Source organism: Lissotriton helveticus, chromosome 1_1 (genome assembly GCF_964261635.1).
Source record: "Lissotriton helveticus chromosome 1_1, aLisHel1.1, whole genome shotgun sequence".
Classification (NCBI taxonomy): Eukaryota; Metazoa; Chordata; class Amphibia; order Caudata; family Salamandridae; genus Lissotriton; species Lissotriton helveticus.
Genome location: NC_136057.1, coordinates 1,120,635,347 through 1,120,652,562, shown reverse-complemented (window position 1 = coordinate 1,120,652,562; position 17,216 = coordinate 1,120,635,347). Strand labels below are relative to the sequence as shown.

General features: G+C 49.3%; 1 protein-coding gene across 2 annotated transcripts in view; it reads right to left on the bottom strand.

The window, feature by feature from the left end:
- The window catches only part of KITLG (KIT ligand), a 144,551-nt gene extending 136,818 nt beyond the window's left edge, over window positions 1–7,733 (bottom strand). Inside the window, exon 1 of one of the 2 annotated variants that reach the window (XM_078678841.1) lies at window positions 7,389–7,733. In XM_078678841.1, the coding sequence (XP_078534967.1) occupies window positions 7,389–7,403 (15 nt within the window). In that variant the 5' untranslated portion in view covers window positions 7,404–7,733. The remainder of the gene's footprint in view (window positions 1–7,388) is intronic. The other variant, XM_078678850.1, reaches the window with a different exon arrangement.
- Between the last annotated feature and the right edge of the window lie 9,483 nt (window positions 7,734–17,216).

The following is a 17,216-nucleotide window of genomic DNA, read 5'->3' as shown; positions in this document are numbered from 1 at the left end:
TTGATCAGAGCTCTGAATTTATTCCACAGACCAAGGTCTAATCCCATGGATTTAGCCTGACTGGATAGCATGCTTGCAACAGATCTGCACTTTACAAATCTATTCTCCACTGAAGTGGCTTGCTCTTCCGCTCTGAAACAGAGCTGCATAGCAATAAGTGGGCCGATACTGGTACTTGTCAGGGCAGCAAGGGTGGTATTTTGTGTATTAAACAGTACTTACAACGCTAATCAGCACAGCTGTGCTTTGATTGTGACATAAGGATTTCTCAGTCGTGCTGCAAGACATGTAATGCAGCATAGCAGCAAATCTCCTCTCCCTGTAGTCAGGCAGTACAGGACAAGTACATGTTACTTTTAATGAAAGAACCGAGTTTCATCCACAGCATGGCCGTTCTTTTTATTGGGCATTACTGGTACTTTTAAGTTGCCAAGGGAGCCTGCTACTAAGCAGGGGTGTTGAGAAAGAATAGGAAAGGGAAGGGAAGCAAAGCACTTCTTAGAGGATTATTTTACTTACAATTAAACTTTAGAACCCCTTTTCACCAGAGATGAAACCCGCTTAGTGGGATGGGACTGGCCCTCCTGAGGACTTCCACACATTTAATGGGACACTACTGATCCTTCTCAGCAGGGGTGCCACATGTTTAATGCTAGAGTGCTGGTAATTTGCCGTAGGGCAGCTATAACTTTGAGGGGGCACAAAAACAATTCTCAGAAATGCAGACATAGCTAGTGGATGAGTTTATGCTAAGTAGCAGGACTTGCCTCTGTATGCAGTACCCTCTGGAAAGACAGCACCTTTTAGACATTAAAAAGGTATTTTGTGGGTGGGTAAAGTGGAGCTTCAGTTGTGGATGGGACTCTGACATGAGCCCTTCTTCTGGTTAACGTGTAAGTGAATACTCGTATCTGTGCCGACTAGCACCACCTTGCCTGGAGTATTTTATGGCTAGATGTGCTCCTCCACAAGGTACCTCTCCTGGATACAGACCGTCTCTATGCGTGGATCCATCTCTGCACTGAGAACCGTGTTTGGAACAAGAGGTGGTGCAGAGTTTAATCAGTCCAACCACTGAGATCCTCTGATTGAGAAAGATGCTCTTTAGTTAGACCGGTCCCTGCCAAACCTACCTCCAAGTATCTCCTTGAGCAGCGTGAGGTTCACCTCAGAGTCACTCACTGTCATTCTTCTCACTCCCTTTTTGCCAAACCAAAGAGGCCGACACTTCAACTGGAAACCATTTTAGACCCCCTGCTGCTCTTCCTTCTCCTGGAAGAGACACTGTAGTGGTGCCCTCCAGATCCTCATGGTTGGCCAAGACAATTAACCTGAGGCGTGCAGAAAGGGAGATGGCAGACTGCGTCCTTGCGGAGAAGAAAAACTTGGCTGCTGTCCCCCAAGCTACCCAGCACCAATTGCACTCTTCAATACTCCAGACAGGACTGTGTGTGAACACAAGCACACACCCAGAGTAAAACTTCAAAATGAACATAGCTGTGCTTCAACAAAAGTAGTAACAACTCTAAGGAGTCATTTATCAGTTTGCGGCTGTAAGACATTTACTAAAGCTGTATGTCCCGTCCACGCTATTTAGAGAGTATACAGGTCTGCATTCTAAATCGAGCAGTTGGAATATCCACCATCGTTGTCAGAAGCCCCACATCTGCCAGAATCTAAATGCTGCCCTAAGGCTTATGTGATAATGCTGCATGAATATCAATGCATACATTATAAGAGGAGTGATAGGTCTGTACAAGTGGCATAGGAACCTACTGGCAAGGTTAATGCAGCTCTCTTGACCACCAAGTACTTTAAGCATTATTTTCAGGTTTTTACAGTTATCTTCCTTGTTTTCCAACACCCTGCCCTGTCCGTCTGGATTTCTGGCACACTGAAATGGTGCACAGGTGTAAAGCATTTAATGCTTTCAGAGTATCACACACCATTCAACAACAAATGTCGTTATATATAGTGCTTGACAGCATCCGCAGTTACTAAATTCTCCCACAGTGTGAGAGGTAGTGGCACCATGACACGAGGATACAAAGTGATTTATCCAAGATCAAACAGTCAAATGCAGAAGCCAAAATTGGAACTGTAATGTTCTAACTCCCAGTCAGCAATCTGGCCGCAGACCACCCCAAGAATCCAGGAAGTGGGAATCAAATTCCAGAACCCAACATGTACTTCATAAACCAGATTAAAAAACAATTGCGAACAACATGAAATACCTTGCTAGCAAGTAATGGAGTACACCAAAAGGCACATGCGGGAATGCTGATGTATATTAATCCCATCTTGGGCTGTTTACCTGCCAAAACCCTGGTGCCAGTGAGACTGGAACTGCTGCTGCAAGAAGCTGTGCAGGCCACATGTTGTGAAACAGAAGTTAAACAGGAAAGTGACCCATGTTGCTTGTGTGTACATTTTATCTTCATCTTCACATCGGGGTGTTTGCGTTTGACAACTCTTTTTAGGTCAGGCTAGACAGAGCGGAGGTACGAGATACTTTTGTACATCCTAAAAATGTGCAAATTCACACATTACATTTTTTATCTTACATGCATTACATAGAAGGACAAACTTTTTTTGCTGTTCGCTGCAGCAGGCTTCTTAAAAACGTTTAGTCAGAACTCAAAACGTAAGCAAGTCAGATTGGTGTTGTCAATGCCCGCATTTGTGCAATACTCGCTATGCTTTTTTTAATTTTTAAAAAAAAAAAAAAAAAAAAAAAAAAGCCGAAAAATGCCAAAATCGTAGGAAGAGCGCTCACACAACATTTCAAGCCAGGCATGAAAAGAGCAAGCAAAGGAGGAGAAAGTAACACGTTCACAGTCAAGAAGATCGTGTTTAAAGATATGAGGAACATGTTTTAGTTTTTAAACTTGAAAGATGTAAAGTGTTCAACTACTGTGCGAAAAAATCAAAGTGGCAAGATGGTTTAGGAACATTTTTTCATATGAACCTTTCTGTATTTTAATAATCTTGTTCTGTTAGTGGCATAGTTCACGCTGGCATCTTGTTAATTACTAATTAAAATAGGCGTTTCATTTTACTGCAGGGGAAGCACTTTGATTGACAGGATTATCACTAAACTAAACGCCTCGGAGGCCTTAGACAGCGTTAGACATGCCACTTAGAGTGATCTCTCGGCTCCATAATGATGTTTATCTCCCAAATCCTTCGAAACAACCTTTGAACAATATATTACTAAATTCTAAATGTATACATTTCCTGCCACTTGCAGATTTTACAAAAAACACAGAATGATTTTATGTAGTACATGACCTTCCCAAGCGAAAATATTCATATAAACAATGCACTCACTATGTGGCAGACTATGCAAATATGGCGTTTAGAGTTTGGCGCACTTTCAGAAAAAAAAATGTAAAACGTATTACAGGTTTTAAAAGTAAAGCTCTGCTTATCAGCCTCCGCCTTTCCACTCCATTGAGTATCGGACATTGGAAAGTGCTTTCCTTTAACCAAGGGGGCAATTATGCGGTGGAAGGTATAGAGGCTGAGGAAGTAGGCCTGCCGTGACGACTGACTGTTTTGCAGATCTGCCCCATGCACGTTCGGTGGAATGCTCATGCACGTCCGCGCCACGCTGTCCCGCATTCCAGGGTTTATGAGGGCGAGCTAAAAGGACGCCAACATTGAGGCTTTATCCCCTCACGGCGTGTCCACTGCCAGTGGAGGCCGGCATCTATCTACAGCGCGCTGTGTTTACATGGCTCCATGTGGCTCATTCTTAAGTCTAATGTACGAGAGATGCGAGATGCATTAGGCTTTACGCCAGCATAAGAGGTCCAATGGGCAGTCCAGATATTTCATGTCAAATTGAGGAATATGTTCACGTGACGTCAATAGTATGAAAGCGGCCCCGCAGTACGGTGTGAGCTCTACGGTACCTCAGATGTATTATGGAGACACCAACATTGTACCGGAAGCTGTTATGTGCACACGAGCAGTACCCCACAAAAACACTAACTGCGCATCTCTTGAGTACCACAGACACTTCGTTTGAATTACACGTGTTTCAGAGATGGCTTTTGACCAGTCCCGCAGAATCCCACCGGTGTATAGTGGGACACGTGCACTGTTAGAGATAAGGTATTCTCCTCAGGGGTATATATTGGGCTTTAAGTGGGCCGGGTCTTGCCGGTGCTCAGTACCGATAGTTCTAAAAAGCAGGTGTTGTCACGGGTCTCTATCGGGCTCTCCATTTTTGCCCTCACCATCAGGGTGAATAAGTTATAACTCTGCATTAGTACCATCCTTCAGTGCCTTTGATGTAACTTCAAAGAGACTCTTTATAGTACTTTGACAGTCTATCATTCCAGAACAGGAGCCTTTTCAATATTATATAGAACGAAGCCATAGTTGTTGCTCATTAATCTTATGCAACTAACAACCACTGACAAAGCCAATAGTCTTGGCTTGTTGTAGGTGTAATGTTACTTGTTGTATTATATATTTAAATGCAATACCAGAAGCAGCAAAATACCTGTATGGATGCACATTATGCTAAGAGCAGATTTTTAGTTTATGTGTTTTAAGCCATGCCCTTAATTACATCGACCACCCCCATTTGAGAGGCCCCACTGATTCTCATCCCACTTAAAGTCCTGGGCGTATACCACGTTTATTTGGTCTCCACGCCAAATGTTTGATGAAGTCGACAATCTAACAACCATAATGTCGACCGGTCCGCTAGATTCCAAACGCAGTGGTTGCAGTTCTGTGCGTGTAGCACTGGGGAACCTATCTGTCCTCCTCAGTGGACTGAACACATCTGTAACCCCACCCACCACCCGGCCGTGGGTCGGTCTGCCTGCCTCGCGGAAGGATTTCATTTACCTTAAAAAGGCAGACTCCACCAAGTAGAACTGCCTGGGGGGTGGTGGGGATTGAAGGCTATCAAAGCGGAGTCAAGTGGACACAAGTGGTCAGTGTCCTGGGGGAATGCAGGGCCTGGCTGGAGCGAGGGAGCTACCTGCAGCTTGTGCGTAAGACGGGGGGAGGGCCCACGAACGATTCACTAATCAGGACTAATTAACCTGTCACCATTTAAACGTGTTCAAACGTCGGCCTAAAATTACCTTCAGGAAGTTAAACGTGTTACATAAAAAAAAAATAGACTGCACGGCACCTACACCTCACTTCACACCTTGGTGTTATGCTTGCCATTGTGCAACCCGTGCAGTCGCGGCTATTTTCCAATTTTTAGCTGGCATCACACTTTTTAAGTGCTGGGGAGTGGCTTCGCTGGGGGCTTTATGTAGCTTCTTATCCACATCTTGGTCGAGGGATTTTTCTCCGATCTCTCGGCTTCTCTCGCAGACCTGCTGCGCCCCTGGTGGCGGGAACGTGCAAGAGCACCCCAAGTCAGCCTGCACTCTGCCCTCTGCGTACGCGGCCGTTCAGGTGCAGAACATGCCCTCATTACTCTGCAGCTGCTGACACACTGGAGTCCCGACAGGTCCAACTCGGCCTTTCAGTTACCCCGTGTCGATAAGCCGAGTACCATTACATGCATTCAGTTATATTAACATTGGAAGACCGCGGTATTTCGGCAATTTCTCTTCAAAACGATGTTATTCTGTTAATATTACATACAGTGAAAAATGACGTTTTACATTCTGTTTCCATTTTTTTTAATAGCCGATTTTTAAGATCTTTCGTTATTGGCAGGCCTCGTCGAGGAGGAACCCGGTGACGATGTCTTTTGCCTAGGAGAATATACATTGACCAAGAGGCGAAGCCAGGACTCGAACCGTAGTTCGCACCCCCAGGCTCCACACTGTCCACAAGGCCTATTTGAGAACACCTATATTCAAGAGAATCTGGAAACCATCAGGAAGATTAAAATAATTTGATTACATTCGCTTATGAAGGGCAGCTCAAGTGCAAACTGACAAATTGTAAACAAATCACCAAGACAAAACACACAGAATTGTTATGTATGCAGTGGCACTGGGAATGGTGGGAAGAGATACTTGGGCAATATGTAAAATATTCGACACATTGCAACCTAGGAGTGAACAGGGAAAGGAGGTGAGCAGAATACACAAAATATCGGTGTGAGAGACAAGCCCAGACGAAGCAGAGCACACACAAAAAAATCGTTACAGGGTATCCCCTTAATGGAATAATATAAACACATATTCGCCGTTTTATGCAGCCAATATGTCTCTGGATCCGACCTTTTAAAGTAAGAAAATTGGGGCACATGAGCCACCTGTCCTTCACACGCCGAGGGTGGTGTATGCTCGCACATGTACAAGCATGCCTATCGCCCCCCCCCCCCCCCACCTGTTATTCGTGACACCCAAGCACACCACTATTAATTGCACACCACTATTAGTACCATATTTAAAACGTAACAATTAAAACTACATGTCCCACAATGCTATTGCTTGTAAAAGGTCAGCGCTCGCTAACTGAGACAAAGGTCCACTTACTAGAAATGACTGAGTGTAGACTGCAGCACTTCTATATGCAAAACAGGCTTATTGGTTAAGTGTATGAATCTACCTTTGGAAACAGCAATAAAGAGGGCGGGGCACATAAAACCCATTACTGCAAAGGGTCGGAGTATCTCGGCACCAAGGCCGGGAGGAGGACTGCTGCACTTGGGACTTCCCTGCGCCGACTGCTCTGCTGCCCCTTGAGTCACATAATCTAATCTTGCCTGCAGGAAAGGGAAAAAAACTTCAGCAGGCCGGGAAAGGCTGCAGCACAGCTAATGGGACACACCGGACCAAAGCAGCGCAGGTTTAAGGGCGCTGCCTGGGGGTTGTGCCCACCGCCCCCTCCACCGGCCCAGGGCACTGCGCGCTGAGCGACTGCGCCCAGTCCGGTGCCAGAGCCCGCCACGACTAATCTCAGCCAAGGGCCCCTCGCTGCAGGTGTGGAAGCGCGCGCGGCAGGTTCACAAATTAACCCCACCAGCACTTTAATGTCTCCCTTTCAATTGACCGTCCCACCGGGGCGCCTTCAGCAGCGCGTGTTGGTTCGCCACATGGCGAGCGCAGCGCTGCCTTGAGGGGTGTCCCTCCTTGCTCCCCGGCACCTCACCCACGGGCCTCGCTCGTGAAATAAATATCCCTCTGAAGTCTGAGGAGAATGGAGTGCATGCTGCTTCACACTGTGGGGCAAGGTGGCGGGTCCAAGCACCCCTCGGAGTGCCCCGAGCGCAGTTCACCCCTGCACTCGGGCCAGCCGGGTCCATTCCAGGCATGTTTCTGCGCAGTGCCTCCATGCATAGCCCTACTTGCACCACCACTGCAGGAAGAAGAAGGGCGAAAGAGCCTGCTGCCATCGCTCCACAGACACGAGGCAAAAACACAAGACAAAGTCCGAGCAATCCACAGACTTACTTTTGTCTTCTTCATAAGGAAAAGCAGCAGCAATCCAGCCTAGACAAGGTATTGAGAGTCCTTTTAGCTGTTGAATGCCCCCAGCATATTTGGGCTAGTCCGTGCATTGGCTTCCCGGGTGGTGAGAGGGACGCGGTTCCAGTGTGGCGGCAGCTGGGAGCGCTGACAGGACGCTGGCGGCGTATCTTTCGTGCCTGCTCCGGCTCCGTTCCTTGTAATCGGCACAGTGATCGGGACCAGTTCTGCGCGTTTTCAGTTATATAGGGATTTTCCTTCTGTGGCAGCTAGAGGGAAGGCACGCCTCCTGCCCGCCCGCTCCCTCCTCCTCGCTCCATTTGTGTCAATAGCGATAAAGGGGAAGCCGCTCCCGAACCTTTTCTTTCCTTTCTATGGTGTGTGCTGCTGCAGGGGGGAAACATCATTTACCCTGCAGGCAGAACCACGACCTGCCTTTACTCCGCATTCACTCCCCCAACGGTACCTTTTCCAGGGCACAAGTCCTAAAAAAAATGAAGTGGGGTCACTGACCAATTTAGGCAGGATGCAAGTAGTAACATCATAGTGCGTGCAATTGCAGCGCATGACGTAACGAGGCATAACACTGCAGGTGGCATCACAGGAAGTGACCCCACTGGAAGTGACATCACAAGAAGTAACATCTGATATTAAGCCCTCACATATATTTATCAGGTATATTATGAGTGCATTTCAGCGCATTATGAGATTTAAACATTGAGATTTTGCATTGTGGTTGTCAAAAAAAGTGGCGCAATCCTGATGATAAATCTAGGCCTCAATGTAATCCATTAAAAAAAAAACCTTCGACAAAGAAATTGGCAACAATGAGATGCATGGTAGTAGATATGTTCTGCTCACTTTGTTGCAGAGTCTTTATTTTAAAATATTATGTGGGGTTAAGGCATCTGCTGTAGAGGTTCCGAGTGAATCTCTGAGAATAATAATAATGGTGAGAGAACTCTGTAGGTGAACATGTTTGTTGGGGAGTTCTGTGTTTTGTATAGTCCCAGATTTCAATCAAAGCAAATATTTAAGCTTAATGTGTCTCCTGCTAAGGATATCATATAAAATATAGATTTTTGTCTCCCAGCCTAGGCGCTCCTTTTTACGCCATTGCCCTCTGTGCCCCCCGATTCCCGCCGCTGCTCCCCTGCCGCCCCACCCCCTTTTGCCTTCTGTGTCCGTCCACTCGCCCATTCGCCGCCCCGCTCCCGCCTCCCAGCTGCCCCTCTCTCCCACTTGGCCTCATATGGAGGGCGCCGCTGGCGCGCCAAAGGCAAGTCCGTCTGCGCCCGTCCGCGTCTGGACCACACCCAGCGTCAGAACCCCTGGACCCCGCGCCCCCCGCAACGCCAGACTACACTACGACTCCAGCACCCTCCACGCACTCAACACCGGATGAGACCACCCCTGCTACCAGGCCACCCCGAAGCGCACCCAAGGGCCCTCCACCTGCCGGAACTGCAGATTCACCAGCATCCAGCCCTACAAACCACCAGCCAGAGAACCCAACCACCTCCGCTGCATCCTCCTCAACACCCGCTCCGCTCGCAAGCACGCCATCGAACTCTGGAACCTCCTAGACTCCACCGCTCCCGACGTCGCCTTCTTGACGGAGACCTGGCTGAACGCCACCTCAGCACCAGACATCGCCATAGCCGGCCCAAAGGGCTACAAGATATCCCGCAGAGACGGCACCAACGGAGCTGGAGGGGGAATCGCCATCATCCACAAGGACACCCTCCGAGTCTCGACCAACACCGACGACACCCTCACCACCGCCCAGCACATGCACTTCCAGATCCACACCGACCCCAACACCACCCTCAGAGGAACACTCGTCTACAGACCACCCGGACCACGACCACAGTTCTGCGACACAATCGCCGAACTCGTCAGCACCCACGCCCTCGCCTCCTCGGACTACATCCTCCTCGGGGACCTGAACTTACACCTCAAGAACAACAACGACGCCAACTCCACCGCCCTGATCGACAACCTCGCCAAACTCGGACTCAAAGAGCTCGTGACGATACACACCCATGCCGCTGGACACACGCTGGACCCCATCTTCTCCACAAGCCCCCACGTCTCCTTCAACCACACCACCGAACCCCACTGGACCGACCACAGATGCGTCCACTTCACCTTCAGGAAACCCGCCACACACCACCACACCCAACAGCTACCACGCCGCTGCTGGGGCAAGGTCACCAAGGACCAACTGACTACCACCCTCGCCCTGAGACCACCCGCCGACCCCACCGACCCAGACACCGTCGTGACCAACCTCTAACAGTGGATCAACGACTGCGCCAACACCCTCGCCCCTCTCAAGAACTCCACAACCAACCACAACAACAAGAAAGCCGCCTGGTTCACCAAAGACCTCCGGATCTCCAAGCGCACCTGTCGGAAGCTAGAGAAGAAATGGCTCCACGATCGAACACCAGACAGCCACACAGCCCACAAAAGCGCCACCCGCAGACACCACCAACTTATCAGGACCGCCAGGAGGACCGCCTTCAAGGACCGCTTAGACAACAACGCACACATCACCAAAGACTCTTCAGCATCGTGAAAGAACTCTCGAACATCAACGACATCCTACCATCACAAGACCTGTGCGACTCCCTGGCCACCTTCTTTCACCGCAAGATCGCCGACATCCATGACCGCTTCAACTCCGACACCCCAACACCCACCACTGATTCCACCACCCCTGCGATCACCACCTGCACCAACCGCCTGACCGCCTGGTCCCACGTCAGCGACGAAGACACCATCAAAACCATGAACTCCATCCACTCCGGATCCCCATCCGACCCCTGCCCTCACCACGTCTTCACAAAGCTAGCACAACCATCGCACCCCACCTCCGGAAAACAATCAACAGTTCCTTCGAGACTGCAATCTCCCCGGAAAGCTGGAAGCACGCCGAGATCAACGCCCTTCTGAAGAAGCCCAAGTCGGACCCCAAGGGCCTCAAGAACTTCCGGCCCATCTCCCTGCTCCCGTTCCCGGCAAAATTGACAGAGAAGATTGTCAACAAACAGCTAACCCGCTACCTCGAAGACAACAACATCTTGGACCCTTCCCAATCCGGTTTTCGCAGCAACCACAGCACCGAGACCGCCCTCATCGCCGCCACTGATGACATCAGGATCCTGATGGACAAAGGAGAAACAGCCGCCCTCATCCTCCTGGACCTATCAGCAGCCTTTGACACAGTCTGCCACCGCACCCTATCAGCACGCCTCCATGACGCCGGAATTCAAGAGAAAGCCCTGGCCTGGACCACACCCTTCCTCTCCGGCAGAACCCAGAGCGTCCGTCTCCCACCCTTACGCTTAAAATCCACCGAGATCATCTTTGGTGTCCCACAGGGATCCTGCCTCAGCCTGACGCTGTTCAACATCTACATGGCACCGCTCGCCCACGTCGCACGACAACATAACCTCAACATCATCTCCTACGCCGACGACACCCAGCTGATCATATCCCTCACCGAAGACCCCCACACCGCCAAAGCCAACCTCCAAAGAGGAATGAAGGCCGTAGCCGACTGGATGATGGACAGCAGACTGAAGCTGAACTCAGACAAGACGGAGGTCCTCATCCTCGGACCCACCCTATCAGCCTGGGACGACTCTTGGTGGCCCACATCGCTAGGCACAGCCCCGGAACCCACAGACAACGCACGCAACCTTGGGGTCATCCTCGACTCCACCCTCTCCATGACCAGGCAAGTCAATGCGTCTCCGCGTCCTGCTTCAACACCCTCCGAAAGCTCCGTAGGATCTTCAAATGGATCACCCCCGACACAAGAAAAACCGTCACCCAGGCCCTCATCACCAGCAGATTCGACTAAGGGAACGCCCTCTACTCAGGAACAACAACCAAGCTCCTGAAACGACTACAACGAATCCAGAACGCCTCGGCACGACTGATCCTCGACGTCCCCCGACGCAGCCACATCACACCACACCTGAGAGGCCTGTACTGGCTCCCTGTCAACAAGAGGATCACCTTTAAACTCCTCATCCACGCACACAAACCACTACACAACACCGGACCTACATACCTCAACAACCGCCTCAGCTTCCACACCCCCACCCGAAGCCTCCGCTCAGCCAACCTCGCCCTCGCCACAGTTTCTCGTATCCGGAAAGCCACCGCCAGAGGCAGATCCTTCTCCTACCTCGCCGCCAAGACCTGGAACGCTCTCCCTACCAGCCTATGACAGACTCAGGACCTGTTGGCCTTCAGAAGACTTCTCAAGACCTGGCTCTTCGATCAGTAGCAGCCCCTCCCTCCCCCAGTGCCTTGAGACCCTCACGGGTATGTAGCGCGCTTTAGAAATGCAGTGATTGATTGATTGATTGATTGTAGGAAAGTAGGATCCGCTTTCATGGTTACCCCCACGTTTTGCTTTCATTATTCTGTTTTATGACTGGTCTAACTGGGGTCCTGCTAATGGATCCCAGTCATTGTGCTTTCTCCCTAAATTTGACAGTGATAAGTACTTTGGTACATTCTCAATTGGCTACTGGTGTACCCTTTTAAGTCCCTAGTATATGGTACTTAGGTACCCAGGTCAAAGGCACACCACAGGACTCCCCTGGGCTGCATCATGTATTGTGCCACCAGGGGAGTCCACTTAAACTGTGACTACAGGCCTGCGACTGCAGCCTGTGTGAGTGGGTGCTTACACCTCTCACCACAGATATGCTTCCTTATATCTGAGGTCACTACATTTGAAACCTATAAGTCACTCCAATGGCAGGCTCTTCAGTCCTGAGGGCCGGGTGTTTGGTTAAAAGTGGAAAGGTGCCCCTGCATGAGCAGGACAACCTTACAAACCCTGGAGTCGATTCTCCAGGCTTTGTAAGTGCGGTTAGCTATTTAATACATACAGTGGATATCCGGTCATTACGAGATGTCTAACTATATATTAGCTGCACCAAAATGGGTCATGTTTGGTATCAAACATGTTCAAATCCTACTCCAACACCGATTCCAATGGTGAATGTAGGTTCCAATGTACTGGGGTACTCCCCTAGGCTGCCCCCTGTATTCCCGGTCCCAGCCTTTCAGCGTCTAACAGTAAGCTAGTGCTGCTGTCGACCAGAGACACAACTTTGCCCTCCTGCTGCTGAGCTCGAGCAGGAAAAGGTAGAACAATAGACTTCCTGTCACAGGGAAGTGTGACTACCTCCCAGGCAGGACATATTGTAGGGCTGTGGTGGGGGTGTTTGCCAGCATCACTAGACTGCTTTGAAAGTCACATTTGGTGCACTCCTTGCATACTCCAGTTTGAACCAGTTTAGGGAGCCCTTGGCTCCTGCTCTGACACAAACTGGACAAAGGACATGGTAGTATCTGCCCCTCTTTCCAGCCCCTCCAACCTGGAGGGGCCCCCTGAATCGTTCTAACCCTTTCCCTAGCGTATTTAAGAGCTTATCTATGGGTGGCTCTTCAGATTCATTGTGGGGCAAGATTCAAACCTGAAACGACTTCAACTTTGACCATCTTGGCACATGGACTTTGCTGGATTTCACCTGGAACCAAGACTGCAGCAAGGAAGACTCCTGCTGCTCTTGGTCTTGCTGTTGTACAAGTCTTCTTGGTCTCCTGTGCTTCTTCCAGGTTCCTTTCCAGGCCTGTGGGCATCAAGGACACCTGAAGTAATCTCCAGTGGAATGAAGGAGTTACTCCCCTGCATTTGCAGGTACTGCAACAAAGCTGACAGTCTGCTGCTACGTCCCAGGGACTCCAAAAGGCTCAGCAACACAGGTGGTGGTTCCACAACTCCCTCAAGGCCTGACCTGTCCTCCCAGCAAGTTTGAGACCAGTATCCCTAATCGTAACTGCTGGAACAGAACCCCTGTGCACCACATTCACTTGCCATTGTTAAGGCGTGTTGGCTCTGTACCCCAGAGATTTTCAGGCTACAAGAAGCTCCAGTCTACAACAGTGCTTCCGGCCAATATCTTTATCCTCACTGCATCGTGTGCACTGTGGGCCTGCATCTTTGATGAGCTGCTTGAGGTCCTCTTACGACTCCTGTGCCTTCAGGCTGTGGGTCCTCTTGAATGTCTTCCTCGGCTTTAGTGGGCTCCCCTGCTTGATCAGAGCCTGCGCTGACTCTGCTGCATTTGGTGAGCCCCTTGGACCTTGCTGGTCTCAATATTGCTCCTTTTTCATTTAGCCCGTCTGTTGCTGCTGCCAAGGCTTGTTTTTATTCCCAACGGACACTGACCCCCTGGTTCTTGACTTCCAATGTGGGTCAGTTTGTAAATGGCTCCTGGTCTTCCACAGCATCACCTGGTCCTCACAGCTGCAGCAACAAGGTCACCGTCAACACACATACAACTTCCTCCATCGGTGATCATTGCTCTTCCACGCCTCCTGTTTACCTTCAAGTGGCATAGACTCAGTCCCCTATGCTTTCTGGTTCTTCTGATCAAGAATCCACCCTTGGAATCCACCAGACTCTTTAACCTTCTGCGCCAGTGTCATCTTTCCTGGAAACCTCTAAAGCAGGCTACAGCGGATCTCAATGTCACCTCTCACCTAGGCACCTGGTTCTTCTGGTGTAGGTATCCTGGTTTCTGGGATATCCATGGGTGGGGTTACTCTCTAACCTTCTGTCTTCCATGGGGTTTCTTCGGGGTCCAATGGTAAGGGTCCTTCTTCTTTAAAACTGCAACAACAATTTTCCCATTGACTTGCATTGAGTAAGAGGCTGTGTTTCCACTCTGCACACAGCCTTTGTGGGGTTCCTGGGTACTTACATTGGGTGGCTCCTTGTGTCCCCAAATCTTTTGAGTCTCCTTGTCCAAGTCCCAACTTCAGTCACAGTTCACATTCCACTTCTTTAGAATATGGTTTGGTCTCATCCTGGAGACCCCTTTGTTTTGTGTTTACTTACCTCTTGCAATTGAAGTATTACTGTGTATTTGTGTTGATATCTCCTTTTAAAACATATACCAATGTGCTAGTGAGTGTTTTGTAATAAATAGACATATTTTTATAACTACTTTGTGTGGTTCTTTTTCATTTAACCTACACTACACACTGCTTAACACTCCTTAATGTCCCAATTCTCCTCTTCCTCTGGCAAGACACCATGCCAGTTTTTCTAAGGATAACACCAAACAAGCTACTACTATTGTCCCTAAGACAACTAGCACCAGTATTAGGAGTAGCACATCCCCCAAGGGATTAGTAGGGTTAAACTTGGATTCTGAACTGGTTCTGGCCTAATCAGAACACCAGCTCAGGCTGTCCATGTCTGTGACAGTGGCATGGAACTTACCACTTTACTTGTAAGTCCCACTAACTTAGGCAAGTACAGACAACAGCCTTTGATAAAGAATCTGTGGCTTATACGGAAACAGGGGCCAGTGTCACAATGGTGACAGAGAAACATTTGTCTCCTGAACAATTCATACTTGGCCAACTTCACCAAGTGACCAATACAAGTCACGCCAGGACTGATTATTCCTTGGCAGTTGTAAATTTCTGCGGAGGAGGAGGAACTGCTCCTAAAATAGTTGAGGTTTTCCCAGACCTACCTGTAGGCTGTCGAACAATGATTTAAAAGCTTCAGCCTGGTCTGATGTTGAGTTCAGGACACATGCAGAGATGATGGGAATCTCTACCAGGGATTTTCTGTTACCAGGGCTCAGGCCTAATAGCTAAGCACTGAGGGAGCACTGGATCCTGGAAAAATGGACAAGCCAGTTCCTAAGAGAAGGAGCAGGGAGGGTAAGGAATTACCATCCTCCCAAACTCCCGGTGAGAGTCAGTCACCTGAGGGAATGACCTCAGCCCCTGTGAAGGAACTGTCCCAGATTAACTTGGGCCTGACTAGGCAGAGTTCTGGGGGGCGGGTTAAGTGGGCCTTCCAGAGCAAACTTGAGTTTGGAGCAGATATCCTGCCCTTCTGTTGAACTGCTAAGATAGCAAGCTGCTGCTGAGGAGGCAGGGACTGTCAGTGGGTCCCATAGGATCTTTTGGGAAGATGGGTATCTGTTTTCTGAGAGTAGAGACCACCAAGCCTGTTGTCACCAGGAGGTTGGTAATACCTCTGAGGGTCAGGGGTTCTCTTCTATCCCTAGCACATCCCCCAAGGGATTAGTAGGGTTAAACTTGGATTCTGAACTGGTTCTGGCCTAATCAGAACACCAGCTCAGGCTGTCCATGTCTGTGACAGTGGCATGGAACTTACCACTTTACTTGTAAGTCCCACTAACTTGGGCAAGTACAGACAACAGCCTTTGAGAAAGAATCTGTGGCTTATACGGAAACAGGGGCCAGTGTCACAACGGTGACAGAGAAACATTTGTCTCCTGAACAATTCATACTTGGCCAACTTCACCAAGTGACCAATACAAGTCACGTCAGGACTGATTATTCCTTGGCAGTTGTAAATTTCTGCTGCGGAGGAGGAACTGTTCCTAAAATAGTTGAGGTTTTCCCAGACCTACCTGTAGGCTGTCGAACAATGATTTAAAAGCTTCAGCCTGGTCTGATGTTGAGTTCAGGACACATGCAGAGATGATGGGAATCTCTACCAGGGATTTTCTGTTACCAGGGCTCAGGCCTAATAGCTAAGCACTGAGGGAGCACTGGATCCTGGAAAAATGGACAAGCCAGTTCCTAAGAGAAGGAGCAGGGAGGGTAAGGAATTACCATCCTCCCAAACTCACGGTGAGAGTCAGTCACCTGAGGGAATTACCTCAGCCCCTGTGAAGGAACTGTCCCAGATTAACTTGGGCCTGACCAGGCAGAGTTCTGGGGGGCGGGTTAAGTGGGCCTTCCAGAGCAAACTTGAGTTTGGAGCAGATATCCTGCCCTTCTGTTGAACTGCTAAGATAGCAAGCTGCTGCTGAGGAGGCAGGGACTGTCAGTGGGTCCCATAGGATCTTTTGGGAAGATGGGTATCTGTTTTCTCAGAGTAGAGACCACCAAGCCTGTTGTCACCAGGAGGTTGGTAATACCTCTGAGGGTCAGGGGTTCTCTTCTATCCCTAGCACATGACATTCCCCTTGCAGAACATCTTGGGCAAAGCAAGACATGGGACAGGCTTGTCCCTCGCATTCACTGGTCTAACATATCTGAAGATACCAAGGAGTTTTGTCACTCCTGTGTCACTTGCCAAGTCAGTGGTAAGTCAGGTGGCACTACAAAGACCCCCTCAATCCCACTTCCTAGTGGTGGTGGACCGTGCCACTTGGTATGCAGAGGCTATTCCACTTATGACAAATACAGCTCCTGTAATGGCTAGGACCCTTCTGGGAGTCTTCCAGAGTGGGGTTTCCTAAGGAGATCTTGTCAGACAGAGATACAAACGTCATGTCTATCTACATCACTACTATCTGGAAGGAGCGTGGTGTAAACTGCAAGTTTACCACACCTAATCATCCACAGTGCAATGGACTTGTTGAAAGGTTCAACAAGACCCTCAAGGTTATGATCATGGGCCTCCCAGAAAAGCTCAGATGAAAATGTCTTGCTACCTAGCCTTTTCTTTGCCTACTGAGAGGTTCCTCAGAAAGGGGTGGGATACAGTCCATTTGAACTTCTGTTTGGCCATCCAGGTAGGGGTCCCTTGTGTTTGGATAAGTAGAGATGGGAGCAGCCTCTCAAACCTCCTAAACAAGACATTGTGGACTATGTCCTTGGCCTGCGATCACGTATGACTGAGTACATGAAGGAGGCCAGCAACAACCTTGAGGCCAGCCAGGAGCTTCAGAAAGATTGGCATGACCAAAAGGATGTACTGACTGTTTTCCAACAAGA